The sequence below is a fragment of the Nelumbo lutea genome, chromosome 7, assembly GCF_056320005.1.
Source record: "Nelumbo lutea isolate HS-2025 chromosome 7, American lotus-T2T, whole genome shotgun sequence".
NCBI lineage: Eukaryota > Viridiplantae > Streptophyta > Magnoliopsida > Proteales > Nelumbonaceae > Nelumbo > Nelumbo lutea.
In genome coordinates, this window is record NC_142690.1 from 19,618,557 (window position 1) to 19,638,004 (window position 19,448).

The 19,448-nt window shown below is 38.6% G+C and overlaps 1 protein-coding gene across 7 annotated transcripts in view; it reads right to left on the reverse strand.

Moving 5' to 3' along the window:
• The window catches only part of LOC148845490 (mediator of RNA polymerase II transcription subunit 15a-like), a 122,292-nt gene that overhangs the window by 19,589 nt on the left and 83,255 nt on the right, over positions 1–19,448 (reverse strand). The window contains exon 12 of one of the 7 annotated variants that reach the window (XM_088953183.1): positions 8,002–8,346. The exons of 5 other annotated variants lie outside the window; for them this stretch is intronic. In XM_088953183.1, the coding sequence (XP_088809309.1) occupies positions 8,157–8,346 (190 nt within the window). In that variant the 3' untranslated portion in view covers positions 8,002–8,156. Of the gene's footprint in view, positions 1–8,001; positions 8,347–17,997; positions 18,178–19,448 lie in introns of those variants that run through there. One more of the 7 variants, XM_088953187.1, reaches the window with a different exon arrangement.

A 19,448-nucleotide genomic window follows, 5' to 3' on the forward strand; every position in this document is an offset into this window, starting at 1 on the left:
AGCGTTTTTGGAGTGATGCTGTACTCACTGCATGTTTTCTCATTAATCGGATGCCCTCCTTCACCCTTCATGGTCGGTCCCCCTTCTCTATCTTGTTTCCCACTTTATCTTCATTCCCATTAATTCCTCGTGTCTTTGGTTGTGTGTGCTTTGTCCACAATCTGAGCCTGGAATAGACAAGCTAGATGCATGCTCAATTAAATGTGTCTTCCTTGGCTACTCACCGACTCAAAAATGGTACAAGTGTTATAATCCCATTACCCGGAAGTGCTATGTCTGCCCTGATGTCACCTTTTTTGAGTCAGTCCCTTTCTTCTCAAGTCCTGAAGCGCCTTCGTCTCCACCCGCACTTCCTCTTCCTCTCCCTGTCAGTGATCCAGTTCCAGATGCTGTTGTTGGAGTAGACTCATCACCTCATCCCGTGTAGATCACCACCGAATGTCCACCAATCGGGAAAGTGTATACACGTCGAACGACACCGGCCCCTCCTCCAGCTTCTACCTCATCTGCGGATCCTCTCATGGCTCCTATTGTTGAACCTTCAAACCTTGACCTACCCATTGCCTTACGGAAAGGTAAACACAGTTCTACCCTCCATCCCATTTCCAATTTTGTTTCATTATCTCGTCTTTCTACATCACATCGCCAGTTTGTTTCCCTTTTATCCTCTATTTCCATAACTAACAATGTTCAAGAAGCTCTCAGTTCACCTGATTGGCGGCGGGCAATGGAGGAGGAACTTTATGCTCTTCAACATACTCAAACGTGGGAACTTACTACTCTCCCACCTGGTAAGCATGCTGTGGGATGTAAATGGGTGTATACAGTGAAATACTTGCTAGATGGTAGTGTGGAGAGTCTGAAGGCCAGACTTGTTGCTAAAGGTTACTCACAGTTGTATGGAGTGGACTACATGGAGACATTCTCTCCGGTGGCTAAGATTGGTTCTGTTCGTGTACTAATTTCCCTGGCAGTTATGTATGATTGGCCTCTGTTTCAGCTTGATATAAAGAATGCCTTTCTCCCTGGTGATCTTGTGGAGGAGGTATATATGGAGCAACCACTTGGGTTTGTTGCTCAGGGGGAGGATGGTAAGGTATGTAGATTGAAGAAAGCAATTTATGGGCTGAAACAATCGCCGCGTGCTTGGTTTGGGAAGTTCAGTGAAGTGGTGAAGAGTTTTGGAATGAAGCAGTGCCAGGTAGATCACTCAGTGTTCAGCTATGACTCAGAAGTTGGGAAGATTCTATTAGTGGTCTATGTGGATGATATTGTCATTACTGGCAGTGATAAATTGGGGATTGGCAAATTAAAGGTATTTCTGCAAAATCATTTCCAAACAAAAGATCTTGGAACATTGAAATATTTCTTGGGAATAGAGGTTTCCAGGTCAAAACAAGGTGTAAATCTGTGCCAAAGAAAATATGTTCTTGATCTATTGGAAGAAACAAGACTGTTAGGTGCAAAACTGGATGAGACCCCTATGGAACCAAATGTTAAGTTGAGCAGTGATATAGGAGAAATATTTGAAGATCCTAGAAAGTATAGACGACTAGTGGGGAAGCTGAACTATCTGACTATCATGAGACCCAACATATCCTTTGCAGTCAGTGTGGTGAGCCAATTCATGCAGAACCCTCGTATACCTCACTGGAATGCAATTCTTAGAATTGTGAGGTATCTGAAAGGAGCTCCAGGCCGTGGACTATTGTATAAACCAGGAGGAAAACTTGAGGTAGTGGGCTATACAGATGCAGACTGGGTAGGCTCAGTGAATGATAGAAGATCTACTACGGGCTATTGCACATTTCTTGGAGGAAATCTTGTGACGTAGAAGAGTAAAAAGCAGACGGTTGTGGCCAAGAGTAGTGTTGAAGCTGAGTATAGGGCCATGACACAAACTACCTGTGAGTTAGTGTGGTTGAGGAATCTTCTACAAGAAATTGGGTTTCACATGGATAAACCTATGAGACTGTATTGTGACAACCAAGCTGCACTCCATATCTCATCCAATCCTATATTTCATGAGAGAACAAAGCACATAGAGGTTCATTGCCACTTTGTGAGGGAGAAGGTCCTTGCTGGAGAGATAAACACAGAACATGTGGGCTCAAATGATCAATGGGCAGATTTGTTTACAAAATCTCTAAACTCAGGGAAAATGAACCATCTATGTAACAAGCTGGGATTATATGACATATATTCTCTAGCTTGAGGAGTGTTAGAGTGAGCCGAATAGGGGTAGTTTAGTAATCTCATGTCAGTTAAGTACTTTGCTTATGTGGCTGTTTTATTAGAGTACTCTGCCCCACACTTAAGTGAGGGCAGTTTAGTCTTTGTAAGTGTAATTAGAACCTAATAAACATAAGGGGGTCGACTGAATGGGTGACTAATTAGTTTTCGACTAAACCCTCCTGTTCTTTCTTTCTCTTGTCTTCGTCCTCATCTTCTTCTTCCTTCTTCACTGGATCGGATTACTGTAGCTGCTCTAAAACACAGAGGATTGTTTTTCTTCTTCCTTCATGTACCTCAATTACATAAAAAATCATTATTTGTTATTTCTCTTCCAAAATTCCATAATAATTATATGACCTTTTTCCCTACCCATTGTGTTTTTTAGGACTTGAACACAGGGAGCAAAATTGGAAGTGGACATGAGATCTATGGAGTCTACCTTTTTTACCAAGCCTCAGAAAAAGGGTTGTAGTGCCAAACCGAGCCTTGTTCCAATTAGAAATCAAGTTTTTTGCAATTGTGGCATTACCGCCTTGGCCATATTCTTTTGTTTTGTAAAACTTTTGTTTCCAAATTTTTCTAGTCTAGTGCTAAACTTGAGTCCTTAATGTGAAGTTTGTCATTTGACAAATTAATGTTGAACCACATATTTTACGAGTAATAGAAGAAATGTTGCTTTTCATTCAATATATATTGATGTCTAGGGCCCATATACGCTTAGTATACATGGCTATATTTGATGAGGAGTCAGGATGAGGTTCCTATAATTGTCCAAAATTTCAAGTCTATGGTGGAAATACAATTTGAGAATACAGTTAACATAAAAAAATATAAACTAACAATGCCAAGGAATACTTTAACAACCATCTACTTGTGTTCCTTGAAGGATGGAAAGTTATTCACTAGAGCTTGTGTGGTCATACTACACAATAGAATGGAGTTACTAAGAGGAAGAATAATTATGTGGTTGAAGTTTCTTGGGGAGATGCTATCAAGAAAGCTTGTAAGCTTTATTAACAAATTTCCATCAAGGACTCTTCATCTTCAGTTTCCTTATTAGCTTCTTTTCCCTAATGAAACTACCTTCAGTTTACCTTTCAAGATTTTTTGGTGGGTCTGGTTTGTTCATGATAAGTCCTTATAGACACAAATTTGATCCTAATCAAATGTGTTTTCCTTGGTTAGTCTCCTATCAAGAAGGGCTATAGATGTTTTAATCCTCATTATGGTAGGAGAAACGTGTCTAAGGATATTACTTTTCATGAGTCCTCATCTTTCTTCCAATCACCCTGTCCTCTTTACGAGGAGAGTGCTAGTGAAGATCAAACTCCCTTTTACCTTCCCATTCCTGTCTCTAAACCTCCTAGTTCATTTTTTTCTTTTCCTACTTGCAATGGTAGTATAACTTCACAACCTCCCTCCTATATATCGGCCTCTAGGCAATGTTGGCAATTGACTGGAAGGAAGCTATGAACCACAAGATGGAGGCCCTCATAAAGAAAAGTGTTCCTCTTCCCAAGGGCGAGATGCCCATAGGATGAAAATCAATGTACATTGTTAAACACAAGGTAGATAGTTCAATTGAGAGATATAAGGCACTATTAGTGACCAAAGGGTACATTCAAATCTATGGCATTGATTACCTGGAGACATTTACTCCTATGGATAAAATGGATTCTATCCATCTGATTATGTTTCATGATTCCTACTACTCTCCGCCTCTATATCAGATGAATGTGAAGAATGATTTCCTTAGTGGGGATATACAAGAAGTCTTTATGGACCTACCTCCAGGAGTGAACTTCCCTAACATTGAAGGGAAAGTTTATAGTCTAAAGAAGTCTTAGTTTGTACTCAAGCAATCACCTAGAGCCTAGTTTGATAGATTTAAAAATGTTGTCTTGAAGATTGGATTCTTCCAATCCAAGGTCGATCACACTTTGTTCATAAGAAGAGTTGATGGTTGGGTGACTATGTTCATAGTGTACATTGATGCCATTGTTGTGACTAGGGATGACCTCTTAAGAATCATCATCATTCATGCCTTATCCCAACTCTATTGGGTTGACTACATAAAACCTATTTTACCAATCCATTCTATTTAAAGCCATATCCACTGTTAAATTATTTGTGCTTAATCATTTCTTACTACTTCTACCCATGTCTTTTTTGGTCTACCACAAGCTCTTCTATCCCTTACAAAGTGTAACAGATCACTTCTTCTAATTGGCGCAATTGGTGGTCTTCTATGTACATTCCCAAACCATCTTAGTCTCTTTTTACCACCAATTAGAGCTACTCCTAGGTTCCTATGGATAACTTCATTCCTAATCCTTTCCTTTCTAGTTTTTCCACCCATCCATATTAGCATTTGCATTTCTACCAAATTCATTTTTTGGACATGTTTCTTGATGGCCCAAAACTCTACTCCATACAACATAACTGGCCTTAACAACTATTCTATATAATTTTCCTTTTAATCCAAGTGGTATCCACCTATTACATAAAAAGTCCAAATGCACCACTCCATTTTGCCCATCTTGCTCTAATTCTTAGGGTGCATCTTCCTCAATCTCTCCTTTGTTATAAATTATTGAAACAAGGTACCGGTAATAGTCACATTGAGTTATCTCTTCGTCTTCAATCATAATTGTATCTTGATTTAAGCTCCTATTATTACTAAATTTACATGTCATATACTTTGTTTGTCCTACTTATTTTAGAATCTCTTGTTTCTTAGGCATTTTGATGTAGTAGGACTGGATAAAACTATCACAAGACAAAAAGAGAGAGGAAGAGAGAGATAGAGATAGAGAGAGAGAGAGAGGAGAAAGGGTAGAGAAAGAGAAAAGAGAGAAATCCCAAGGAATCACTCCAAGGGTCCTAGAATCACTATAGGATTTGTAGCAATCACTCTGTACAGCAAGAGAGCTCTAAAGAAATCTTCATTCATTCATTAGCTTCAAAAAGGAAGAGAACACATCTATTTATAGAGTGACTTGTGTGGCCCAGAATACTGTTTACCATAATTACAAAAATGCCACTCCTTGTCTTGTGCATCAAGAAACATAATAACTTCCTACCTACTAATGCAAATAAACTGAAAATTGAAATAGAAACACTACTAAGCTAAAGGAACAAGATTTTATAGCCCAATCCCACATGGGACTGGTCATAAAATGACGAAAATACCCATATTGTCCAAATATACAAAAATACAAAAAAATTCAGAAAATTCCAAATTTGATTCTTCATCTCCTGCATTATTCTCCCCTGGTTCAAAAAAACTTGTCCTCGAGTTTTGAAGAACTTGAGGGTGAAAAGTTGATGTACCTCAATGACTAAAGGAATAGTAATTTCCATTGCTACTTTAATACACTTGAACTGTAGAGTAGATGTCACACACATGGCTATAAATAGATCTTGAAAGCGATGTATGTTTGAAACACTGAATTCCATAACCTTCATTGTTAAATAATCAATAACATTAGATTCTTGACCACTTACATCACCAATCATCCTATCTTCCCCTTGCTTATCACTATGAACTTTCATATCCAAAATCTCAACTGCAGCATTTGGAACTTTTCCTTCAATCTCTAGTTGAGAAATCTCCATCTCTATGTGTTTAGCTACCTTTTGTTCTCAAGAAAACACTTGAACTTCTGCCATTATCGATGTTGGTGGAACTTGTACCATGTCAACTTGTAATTCTTGAATTGGTTCCAGTTGAACTTGTTAGGTAAAGTCATGACTTACTTCCTTACTAACATCTGCTACAACCAACACATTTGCATCATGTGCCTGAATTTCTTCAACTTGCTCCAATTCTATCTCTTCTTGATCATTAACCTCAAGTTGATCGTGGGTGTTGGAAGCATGGTTTAAAATGTCCCTAATTTCCCAAACATTTCCACGACATATTTCCATTTCCATGGGTAGCGACAAAATTTTATTGGAATCGACATTTCCCCAATGAACACTACCAACACTATGTGGAGTACAAAAGATAGTTTCCACGACATACTTCCATTTCCACTTCCATGGGTAGAAACATGAAATTTTACTGAAATTTACATATTCCACATTGAATACTACCAATACTATGTAGAATACAAGAGATAATATTATAACATAAGTTGGTGACAATATTGTAGGTATGTGAAGTAGCAAATTATTGTCCACCTAACTTGTATGATTACCACTTTGAGCTAACTCAATATTCATTTCAAATCTTAAGTTAACTATTAGTTTTTTTATTTGTGTAATGGATTATTTGGTTAATCTATTACAACCGTTTACATTTTCTCAGATTTTAAATTTTGCTTTAACTCATTCTATTATGAAGCACTAAATCTTAAGGTTTATAGGCCAATTTTAGAACATATTCTTTTGTCTATAACCTTAGTTTCTTAGCTTTGTTTAATGATTTAGAATAAGATAATAATTTAAAAAGGTGTCCCTATGCTGCTTTTATCATTTCATAAAATACCATTCTATATTTTGCACATTTTACAATGTTTCCACCATATCTATAATTTTTATGACATTTCCATACGATATTTGCAACATTTCCGGCATGTTTATTATATTTAGATGACCAGAATTTCCACCAACATCGACATTTCAGACCTTGGTTGGAAGTTCCTTATTCTAAAATTCTAATCTTTTCTTTCCCTACACCATTTTGATCTTCAATGTTTACAACGTCTATAGGTTGAAATTCTCCATTCACAACTTTAGCTCTAGGATGGGCATCGACATGCAAGAAATCATCTTCTTTATCTTCAACTTTGTACTTTCTTCTCATTGGTTTCAAGTTCTTTGTTATAACCAGCTGCTTCTTCTCTATCTTGAGAGTCAATTCAAAAGACATGATCTATGTCATAAAACTGAATTGTAGATAATTCATTCTTGATATCATCCCTTAGTCCATTCATGTATGCCTTTCACTTTCTATAATGCCACATCTAATATATAATTCATCAAACTTATGCATATATTGAACTACAGATAGCATACCTTGATTAAGATTATCCAACTCCACATATAGATCATCATGGAAATATTGTGTAATGTACTTTTCTTGCAAATACCTCCTCATTTTTGCATGTGGTAATAATTCACCTTTATTTTCTAGTCGTTGCTTGAGATTCTCCACCACACTTTAGCATGACCCACGAGCTTTATACGTGCAAATATAAATCTTTGTTTCTCAGACATGTCATGCCAATTGAAACATTCTTCTAGTTTAGCAATCCAATCAAATAATGCTTTACAGTCTTCTTCTCCCTTGAAATTGGGCACTTCCCTTTCTCTTCTAACATTCTTGAAAGCCTTACTCCTATAGCCATCTCAAAGAACCATTCAACCTAAAAGCTTAAGCTATTAGGTGAGGTCCTTAAATAGGTTGATATTCTCTAACATGCTTCCATCAAATTCCTAAGTAAATTTACCATAGACCCTTTATATGGTTCAAAAACCCTATCATCATTGATTCTAGACCCATGAGATTGTTTAAATGATACCCTAGGCCTATAGAATCGGTCACTGTGAGAACATGGTGACTAACCATTAGCTCTGATACCAAAACTGATATTGTAGGGCTGGAAAAAAAACCATCACAAGATAGAAAGAGAGAGGGAGAGAGAGAGAGAGAGGATTGAGAAAGAGAAAATAGAGAAATCCCAAAGACACACTCCAAGGGGTCCTAGAATCACTCTAGGGTTTGTAGGAGCCACACCATATAGCAAGAGAGCTCTAAATAAATCTTCATTCATTCATTAGATTCAAAAGGAAGAGAAACACCTATTTATAGAGTGACTTGTGGGGCCCGGAATACTGTTCATCATAATTACAAAAATGCCACTCCTAGTCTTGTGCATCAAGAAACATAATAACTTTCTACATACTAATGCAAATTAACTGAAATTTGAAAGAGAAACACTACTAAGATAGAGGAACAAGATGCTATGGCCCAAGCCCACATGGGACTGTTCAAAATGACAAAAAATACCCATACTACCCAAATATACAGAAATACAAAAAGATTTAGAAAATTCCAAATTTGATTCTTCAGCTCCTGCATTACATTTGTCCATAAAATGCCATCTGCAAACAACATGCACCATGAAACTTCCTCCTGAATATGTTTAGTCAATTAAACTATGACCAATGCAAATAAAGAAGTGAGTCCTAAACCTTGGTAAAGAGCCATAGTAACTGTAAAATCTGAAGTCTCTCTCACTGGTATTATAACATTGGTTGTTGCCCCCTCTTACATATCCTTAATTAGGTTATATACATATTTTGAACCCCTTTCTTTTCTAAGACCCAAAATATTATCTCTCTAGGAACTCTATCATATGCCTACTCTAGATCAATGAACACCACATGAAGGTCTTTCTTCTTCTCTCTAAACTCTTCTATCAATTGTCTCAAAAGAAAAATAACTTCCATGGTTAATCTCCCAGGCATAAATCCAAATTGATTCTCTAAAACACTTATTTCAAGTCATAATCTTTGTTCAATTATTTTCTGTTAAAGTTTCATAGTGTGGTTCATATGTTTAATCCCTCGATAGTTATTAAAACTCTGTATATCACCTTTATTATTAAATATAGGCACCAATTTATTGTTTCTCCAATCATAAGGCATCTTCTTTTCTTTCACTATCTTATTAAATAGCTTGGTTATCCATAACAAGCCTACCTCTCCCATATGTTTCCATTCTATTGGAATCTCATTAGGTCCTAAAACCATTCCCTTCTTCATTTTATTTAGTGCCTCTTTTACTTCTGTTAGAGTCGATAGAACAGCGATATTTTGGTCTTTTGTTTTATCTAATTAGAAGTGAAAAGTCTGCTTTATTCAAGTTTAAGTTATATGTCCCATCACTTGTAAGGGACAATACTGTCTTTCTTGTAACTCAATTTATTTAATATAAATACAAAGTGGGTCAACTAGAGAGGTAACTTTTCCTCTATTGGCCGAACCCTTTCTCTTCTTCTTCTTCTTCTTTCTCTTTTCTTCTTCTTCTTCTTCTTCTTCTTCTCTCCTATGAACCTAGAACTGAATAGGATTATTCACATGGTATTAGGGCAATAAGACACCAGTTTTCTTTTTTTTTTCTTCTTTTCTCATTGCCCTTTCTTCTTCCTGAGTTTGTTGCCAGCCATATCAGGTTTCTTTATTTTTCTCCTAGACTGATTAGAAGTTCGACAAGAGGCCAAAAAGGAGTGGTCATTTTTTGTTTTTGGAAGTAAATATGCCTCCAATTGTTGTGGTGGTGTTCGTTGAAGTGGTTTACTAGATACCCTCTATTCTGTGATATGAAGAGGGCTATTTGTGGACAGGTATGAACATTTTTTTTTCCGCCCAATAGTGGACTGTGGCTGCTGTGTTTTGATCTAGAATACATTTCTGTGGTGGTGTGAATCGATAAGTATGCATATCAGTCACTATTTCTTCTGTTTATACCTGGAGGGCATGAGGCAGGTGGGTTGTATTACTTTGATGGTGGTGGCCTGCTAGTAGCATTTCAGTCATCTCTTACTCCTCTTCAATGGCACTACAGACTTGGTCATCCATCTCTCAAGGCCCTGAAGTTGCTGGTTCCATCCTTAAGTCATCTTTCATCATTGGATTGCGAGTCATGTCAGCTTGGGAAACACCATAGAGTCTCTTTTAGTCCACGAGTTGATAGTCGTGTCTTGAGTCCTTTTTCTTTAGTTCATACTGATGTTTGGAGTCCAAATAAAGTAATGCCATACAATGGTTATAAGTATTTTGTAATTTTTGTTGATGACATTTTAAGGATGACATGGCTCTATCTTATGAAAGATCGCAGTGAATTGTTCTCTATTTTTCAATAATTTTATGTTGAAATACGTACCCAATTTGGAGTTCATATTAAAATCCTTTGCTTCGATAATGCAAAAGAGTACCCCTTAACACTATTTCAGCAATACTTAGAGCACCATGGGATGATTCATCAAATTTCTTGTTCCTCAACCCCATAACAAAACAATGTAGTTGAACAAAAAAATCAACACCTACTTGAAACTGCTCAGTCCATGATGCTTAATATGAATGTCCCAAAGCGTTTTTGGAGTGATGCTGTCTTAACATCATGTTTTCTCATCAATTGGATGCCCATGTCCATCCTTGGAAGTCAATCCCCTTTCTCAATTTTGTTTCCCACTTTGTCTCTGTTTCCTTTTAGCTCGAGAGTCTTTGGGTGTGTTTGTTTTGTTCAAAATTTGGGGCTTGGTTTAGACAAGTTAGACTTCCTTGGATACTCTAGGACTCAAAAAGGGTATAAGTGCTATAACCCTAACTCTCATAAGTCATTTGTGGGTTTAGATGCCACTTTCTCTAAATCAGTCCCATTTTTCTCGGGCACTAAGGTTCCTTCTCCTTCCCCCATGGATCCACTTCCCGTCCCAGTTGAGGACCCCTCTCCTTCTCCTTCTCCTTCTCGTGGTTCCTGTTCTAGTTGTGGATCCCTCTCTCATGCCCGTTACTACTGAGCGGCCACCAATCCGATAAGTGTATACTCACAGAAGAGTGTCGGCCCCTCCTCCAATTCAGTCCTCGTCGACAGATCCTGTGGTTGCACCTTCTCCCTCAGACCTGAATCTTCCTATTGCATTGCGGAAAGGTAAACGTAGTTGTACATCTCATCCTATTTCACATTATGTTTCAGTTGCTCACCTTTCTGCTTCCCATCTCCACTTTATATCCTTGCTATTCTCTGTTTCCACTCCCAAAATTGTCTAGGAAGCCCTTACCTCTCCAGGGTGGCGACAAGCAATGAAGAGGAATTGTCTGCTCTACAACACAATCACATGTGGGAACTAACTACTCTCCCTCCCGGTAAGCATGTTGTTGGGTGTAAGTGGGTATACACAGCGAAGTATCTTCTAGATGGTAGTGTGGAACGATTAAAGGCTAGATTAGTGACCAAGGGATATTCTCAATTGTACGGTGTGGACTACATGGAGACATTTTCTCTTGTGGCTAAAATTGGCTCAGTTCGGGTATTGATTTCATTAGCGGCTATGTATGACTAGCCTCTCTTGCAGCATGATATCAAGAATGCCTTCCTGCATGGTGATTTAATTAAGGAGGTATATATGGAGCAACCACCAGGGTTTGTTGCTCAGGGAGAGGATGATAAGGTTTGTAGACTTAAAAAGGCAATTTATGGACTAAAACAATCTCCACGTGTGTGGTTTGGCAGATTCAGTGAAGTAGTGAAGAACCTTGGGATGAAATAGTGTCAGGTAGATAATTTTTTGTTTAGCCATGACTCAAAAGAAAGGAAAATTTTTCTAGTGGTGTATGTGGACGATATTGTGATAACTGGGAGTGACAGTAATGGGATTGACAGGTTGAAGAAATTCCTACAAGACCACTTCAATACAAAAGATTTGGGTAAGATGAAGTAGTTCCTGGGAATAAATGTTGCAAGCTCAAGGCGTAGAATTAACTTATGTCAAAGGAAATATGTTCTTGACCTACTTGAAGAAACAAGATTGTTAGGTGCTAAACCAGCTGAGACACCTATGGAACCAAATACTAAGTTGAGTATTGATGCAGGTGAAGAGTTTAATGATCTTAGAAGGTATAGGAGGTTGGTGGGAAAGTTGAACTATCTAACTATTACACGGCCAGATATATCATTTTTTGTAAGTATGGTGAGTCAGTTTATGCAACATCCTCGAGTTCCTCATTAGGAAGAAATTCTAAGAATTGTTAGGTATCTGAAGGGTGCTCTAGGTTGTGGTTTGCTATACAAAAGTGGAGGAACTCTTGAGATAGAAGGGTATATAGATGCTGATTGGGTTGTATCAGACAGGAGATCAATTATAGGGTATTGTACCTTCCTTGGTGGCAATCTTGTAACTTGGAAGAGTAAGAAACAAACTGTGGTGGCAAGGAGCAATGCAAAAGCTGAGTACAGGGCTATGGCTCATACCACATGTGAACTAGTATGGTTGAAGAACTTGTTATAGGAGATGGGATTCTCATTTGATAAACCCATGAGGTTATATTGTGATAATCAGGTGACTGTACACATCTCTTCTAATCTAGTCTTCCATGAGAGAACAAAGCATATTGAGGTTGATTGGCACTTTGTAAGAGAGAAAGTGATTAGCGGAGTGATAACTACATCTCATGTGAGCGTAGGAAATCAATGGGCAGATCTCTTTACGAAGGGACTGTCTTAGGGCAGAGTAGATTATAATTGTGACAAGCTGGGACTATATGACATATACTCTCCAGCCTGAGGGGGAGTGTTAGAGTCAATAGAACAGGGGTATTTTGGTCTTTTGGTTTATCTAATTAGACGTGAAAGGTTTGTTTTATTCAAGTTTTAGTTATGTGTCCCATCACTTCCAAGGGACAATATTGTCTTTCTTGTTACTCAATTTATTTAACATAAATACAAAGTGGATTGACTAGAGAGGTAACTTTTCCTCTACTAGCCGAACCCTTCTTCTTCTTCTTCTTCCTCTTCTTCTCCTCTCCTTCAAACCTAGAACTGAATAGGATTATTCACAACTTCAGTAGGTTTAACTCTATGAATATTCGTATTGTTTTTAACACTACTAGTATTGCTAAATTCCCCTCCATTATCACCCTCTCCCTATTGTTCATTTAATAATTATTTTTAAAATAGTTTTTACACATTGACATATCAAGAATCACTCAATTGAAATCCTTCCTTACCTTTAAATTTGAGATTAAGAATCTTGGAGATCTTAGAATCTTTCTTGGAATTGAAGTAGCAAGATCAAAGAAGGGGATTTTATATCATAGAGAAAATATGTTATTGACTTGCTCCAAGAAGTTGAGAAATTGGGGTGCCCAGTTAAGACCCCAATTGACCATGTAGAGAGACTAGGCCAAATGGGCCCTAGTATCTTTTCTTGTAGTGTTTTATTTATTTACTTGTTCGTTAATGGGCCTGTTATTTCTTTTTGTAGGTTCTCTTTACGTTACTGCCTAACTGGCCTCCCACTTAAGGGCATACTTGTAATTAGCCTAAAGAACGAAGTTTAAGAAAAGGATTAGAGAAGGGAGAGAAGAGATAATTCGAACTCTTCTTCTTCTTCCTCTTCTTTTCTCCATCTTATTCCTTTGTACTGTTGTTCTCTACTTTTCTTCTTCTTTTCTCTCTAATTTTAACCAAGTTTATATCAGTTTTAGAGGACTGATTCACATCTTGGTATCAGAGCAGGTTTCTTTCTTCCTTATTTCTTTTTTTCTCTTTTCCCATACACCCTTCGATTAGGAGAGTGTACAGAGAGATAGGTTCTCTATAGTTCAGAGGATCTTTTGCCTAGTTGGTAGAGGGTTTGGAGAGTTGAAATCTGGCCAAAAACTGCCAAGAAGTGATGTTGTGTTGTTTATGCCCAAAACCCTAGCCGATTAGAGAGTTTCAAAGTTACATGTAAAGGAGAATCTTTGGGCGTGGAGCTCTGTGCTTGGGAGGTGCCTTTTGACTTCTAAAAGAAGGTGGTTCAGTTTTGGAGGAGATTGGGAAGCTTGGTAGGAGAGGCTGCATCTTATCTCTTTCTCTCTGACAGCCAGGTGCAATGAAACCCTAGTTTTCAAGCATCTAGGTACTGTTTTGACTTCAAGTAAGTATATAAAGACCAAATTTTTGGTTTTTTGGTTTTTGTTTGATTAATGGAGCAATATGGAAGTGAGTTTGAGCAGGTGCCAGTTTCTGGGCTTGGCTCGGTAGATTTCGTTTTGGCTGGTGTGACCACAATTAAGTTAGATGGAACCAATTATCTTTCTTGAGCATAGTTTTTAAGGATTTATGTTTGTAGTAGAGGAAAATTAGGGTATCTCACAGGCAATAAGGTAAAACCCGAAGAGACAAACCTTGAATTTGAGAAATGGATGCAGGAGAACTATACAGTCATAGGATGGTTGGTCAACTCTATGCAGCCCCATATAAGTCAGTAGTATCTCTGGATATCTTCGGCCACATAAGTTGAATGTGGCAAGAGCCAACAAGCTGAAAGGTGATGTGAAGAACCTAAGGCAGGGGGAGAAGAGTGTGACAATCTACCATTCTATGCTGAAATCCCTATGGCAGGAAATTAATGTATGGAGATAGTTGTATGGGAGAGTACGAAGGATGCAGAAACTTCTAGGAAGTTGGTGGAACAAAATAGGGTCTTTGAGTTTCTTACAGGACTTAACCCTGAGTTTGACATCATTAAGCAGAAAATTCTGGCCAAGGATGAGGTAATTCTTGCCCAGGCATATGCTATGGTAAGCAGCGAAGAGAGTAGGCGTCAGGTTTAGTTACAGAGTCTACCTATAGAACACTATGCACATGCTGGAATAAAGCCAAAGGGTCCAACTGAGAAGAAAGAGCTAGGATGTGAATATTGCAAGAGAAGAAAAACAGTCCTTAAGAATGGGGGACTGTTTAGAATAGATGCAGAAATCAAAAAGGAACAGCAGAAAATACTACTTCTATGGAGTCGAAGGTGAAGAAGGAGATGGCGGCAATAAGGGTTCAGAGAATAAGAGTTTCGAACCTTGCTCTCTTCTCTTACACCTTAACATTATTTTATTAAGTTAAATTTGAATAATTACAAGGAGGCCCTTAGTTGGGCAAGAAATTAAAAGAACATAACATAGAAGAGGTTCGAATCACCCACCGACGCCATTTCAATCTACGAAACTGGTTCTGCCCATCACACACACAAAAAAAAGAGGTTCCAATCACTGCACTATTGTTCTTAGAAGAAAAACAGTCCTTGAGAGTGTGGGACTGTTTAGGATAGACGTAGAAATCAAACGGAATCAAAAACTGTAGAGAAGATTGCTTCTATTGAGTAGAAGATGAAGAGGGAGATGGCAGCAAAGAGTGTTAGAGTATGAGAGGTTTGAACTTCACTCTCCCTCTAACACCCTAACACTATTTCATTAAGTTAGTTTTGAATAATTACAAGGGGGGGCCCTTGGTTGGGCAAGAAATTACAAGAACATAACATAGAAGAGGATGGGCCCAGAATAAGGCCCATTACAGAAAGAAACATAAATAGTAAGAAAGAATAAACAGCCTATGGGCCATTTGGCCCATCTTCTCTACACTCCCCCTCAAGCTGAGCATAGATGTCAATCATGCCAAGCTTGCCAATATCATGCTGAAGTTTGGTCTTGGGAATGCCCTTGGTGAGAAAATCTACGAACTGTCCTTCAGAGGTGATGAAAGGAAGACATACTTCACCCGAAGAGACTCTTTCTCGAATAAAGTGTCTATCGACTTCATTATGCTTAGTTCTATCATGTTGCACTGGGTTGTAAGCAATGTTGATGGCGGCCTAATTATCACAGTATAACATCATTGGCGTCTCATGCTCAACCCCCAGTTCCTCCATCAATGATTTTAGCCACAATAGTTCAGAAACTCCATGTGCCATGGCTCTGTATTCTGCTTCTGCGGAAGATCGAACAACAACCGATTGTTTCTTGCTTCTCCAAGAAACAATATTACCAGCCACCAAGCAGCAATATCCAAAAGTAGATCTTTTGTCATCAATGTTTCCAGCCTAGTCAGCATCAGTAATAGGCTTCAAGTTTCATATCACCATGCTTGGCAAATAGAATTCCCTTTCCTGGGGAGCCCTTCAAATAACACAGGATTCGCTCTGCTGTTGCCATATGAGTGTCTCGGGGAGCATGCATGAATTGGCTGATGCAACTGACAGCATAAGCAATGTCTGGCCGAGTCATGCATAGGTACAGAAGTTTTCCAAGAAGTCTTTGGAAGACTCCTTTGTCTTCTAACAATGTTCCATCTGAAGCAAAGAGTTTATTACTCATATCAATAGGAGTAGCAACTGGTCTAGCACCCATCTTCCCTGTTTCAGAGAGCAAGTCAAGAACATACTTCCTTTGGGAGATAAGAATCCCATCATTGGATCTAGCAACTTCTATGCCAAGGAAGTATCTCAATTCCCCCAAATCTTTAATCTCAAACTCTGTATGGAGAAAAGATTTGAGATCATGAATTCCTGAAACATCATTACCAGTCACAACAATATCATCTACATACACAATGAGGTATACTGCTAGAGGTCCACTCCTTTTCACAAAAAGAGTATGATCAGACTGCGTCTGTCCATACTCCTTTTCAAAAAAAGAGTATGATCAGACTTTGTCTGTCCATAGACAAAGTTAACAAGGGCAGTTCTAAATCTCTCAAACCATGCTCTAGGGAGTTGTTTTAGTCCATAAAGAGATTTCTTCAGCCTACATACCTTTCCTTTCATATTTGTTCCATACATCTCTGAAGGAAGAGACATATAAACCTCCTCATGTAGTTCACCATTCAGAAATGCATTCTTTACATCCAATTGATAAAGGGGCCAGTCAGAGTGAGCAACTAGAGATAGAAGAACCCTCACAGATGTCATCTTGGCAACAGGTGCAAAGGTCTCCAGATAATCAATCCCATATGTCTGTGTATAGCCTTTTGCAACCAGTCTGGCCTTGTACCTCTCAATGGTGCCATCAGCCTGATATTTGATGGTAAAGACCCACTTGCAACCAACTGGATCTTTCCCTTCAAGCAAATCAACCACTTCCCAAGTGTCATTCTTGTGTATGGCATCAATTTCGGATCTCATAGCATCCCTCCATTCTAGAATATTTAGAGCTTCAGACACAGACCTGGGAATAGGGTTAGAAGCAATAGAAGAGAAATAGGCAAAGTATGAAGGGGAAAGCAGACTATAAGAAAGGTGTTTGGAAATGCAATGTGCAGTACACTTCCATTTTCCTTTCCTAACAGCAATGGGAATATCAAGATCAAGGAAAGATGGCTCCAAGGGAGCTGAAACAGTACCTGTTGTCTCATCTGTAATTGGAAGTGCATGAGGCTCATGAGTTGTAGGGGAAACAACCTGCTCATTTCTGGATCTTTGCCTCTGATACACCTTGGGATTGAAGATAGGACAAGGAGGTAAAGGGGGAAGAACACTGGGACAGGGAGAATGGAATGACTGATCCTCCCTTTATTCATTTGAAGGAGAAATAGACTCATCAAAAGACTCAATTGGAACAGGAAGAGGAAGAGCAAACACCTGTGACAAATCCTCCCCCTTTGGACAATGTCCTTCCATGGAGGAACCATAAAAGGGAGAAAGCTCATCAAAGGTGACATCCATTGAGACATACCGAGTGGCAGTCTTTGGATCAAAACAACAGTAACCCTTTTGTGTGGGGGAATAACCAAGGAAGATACACTTGTGAGCTTTCGGTTCAAATTTATGCCTTTGGACACTTGGAATATGTACATAACAGGTGCAGCCAAAGAAATGAAGAGGAATAGGAAAAAGGTCCTTGTCCGGATGAAGGAGACTGAAGGGAGACTTAAACCCTAAAACCCTGAATGGCATATGGTTTATAAGGTAGGTAGCAGTGAGAACAACATCACCCCAAAATCTTGTAGGAACATGTGAGGCAAACAAAATGCTTCTTGCAACTTCAACAATATGCCTATTTTTTCTTTCAGCAACTCCATTCTGTTCTGAGGTCCTAACACAGGAACTTTGATGAATAACCCCCACGTCAGAGAGAGAGCAGGATAAGTTCTTCTCAAAATATTCTTTTGCATTGTCAAATCTGAAAATTTTAATCCTGGTATCAAATAGGGTTAGAACAAATTCATGGAATTGTCTCACGAGTCTTGGAACTTCATCATGGGATTTCATCAGGAATATCCAATTGAACCGAGAAAAATCATCAATAAACAGGATAAAATACTTGTAACCACCCATAGAGGGTAAGTGGTAAGGCCCCCACAACATTCCCAGGTTGATCAGGGCATTATCCTGGAGTATCAAGCAGGTATATTCCATTTGCCTCATGGCCACTCCCAATCACCTTCTGAGACTCCAGATCCTGAAAAACATAGTAGGAAGGAAAAAATGTTACACAACAGTTTAATGACTTAGTTAAACTACTTATAGATAACAAATTTGTATTTAGTCTAGGTACATGAAGGGCAGAAGGTGGGAACAAAGAATCTATAGCCTTGATGGTTCCCTTGCCAGAAATAGGGGCAAGAGAACCATCAGCTAGGGTGATTTTATCATGTCCAGGAAGCAAGTCATATGAAACAAACAAGGTAGAAAGATTGGTCATGTGATCAGAAGCACCTGAATCGATAATCCAAGGGATCTTGAGATTACCTGATATGGATGCATGATTGGAAGAAGCCCTTATACCTGAATGAGAAAATGTAGAAGAGGCTGAATTCCCCGAAGGGTTGGAAGAAGAAGTCACACCCTCTAGATGACTAATCATCTTCCCAAACTTTTCATATTCTGCTTTCATGGCTGCTAACTGTGCACAAGCAGATATCTCTTAAGTATGATACTTGCCACTATTTGGACCAGCAGCCACATTTGCACTCCCTACCCTTTTACTATCATGCTTTTTCTGAAACCGATGGGGAACAAGATCGGGATGTAGTTTCCAGCACTTGTCTTTGGTGTGTTTTGGCTTCTTATAGTACTCACATACAACCTCTTTCTTCCCAAAGCCACTAGATGTCCCTACAACTCCTTTGGGTTTCACTCCCATATTAGCAAAGTGATCACTTATACCAGTCCCTTGAACCTAGACAATCCTTCTGCTCTCTTCACTACTCACCAATGCATATGCTTGTGACAATGAGATACTCTCCTTGGATAAAATATTCTGTTTTGTGATATCATATTCTGGGTTTAGTCCGGTTAAGAACTCAAACACCCTGTTTCTTTCAACTAGTTTCCTGTAGGTCTCTGTATCATTGGCGGTGTCCTAGGTTATAGCTTCTATTAAGTCTATTTCTTGCCACAAAGACTTTAGGGTTGAGAAGTATACAACTAAAGGTTTCTCCCCCTGTCTTAAATTCTTCACATCACTTCTCAATTTATAAGATCTAGCCACATTTAGTTTTTGGGAATAGGTTTCTGCAACACTGTCCCAAATTTCCTTTGTTGAATTCATCCATAGATAATGTTGGCTAATCTGTGGCTGCATTGAGTTCACAAGCCACCCTATAACAGTTTAATTCTCTTACATCCACTTCTCATAGGATGGATCATCCTTTGGGGGAGCCTTCTTGCTCTCGGAGATAAAGCCCCACTTTCCTCTACTACATATACAAATCTTTACCGATTGTGACC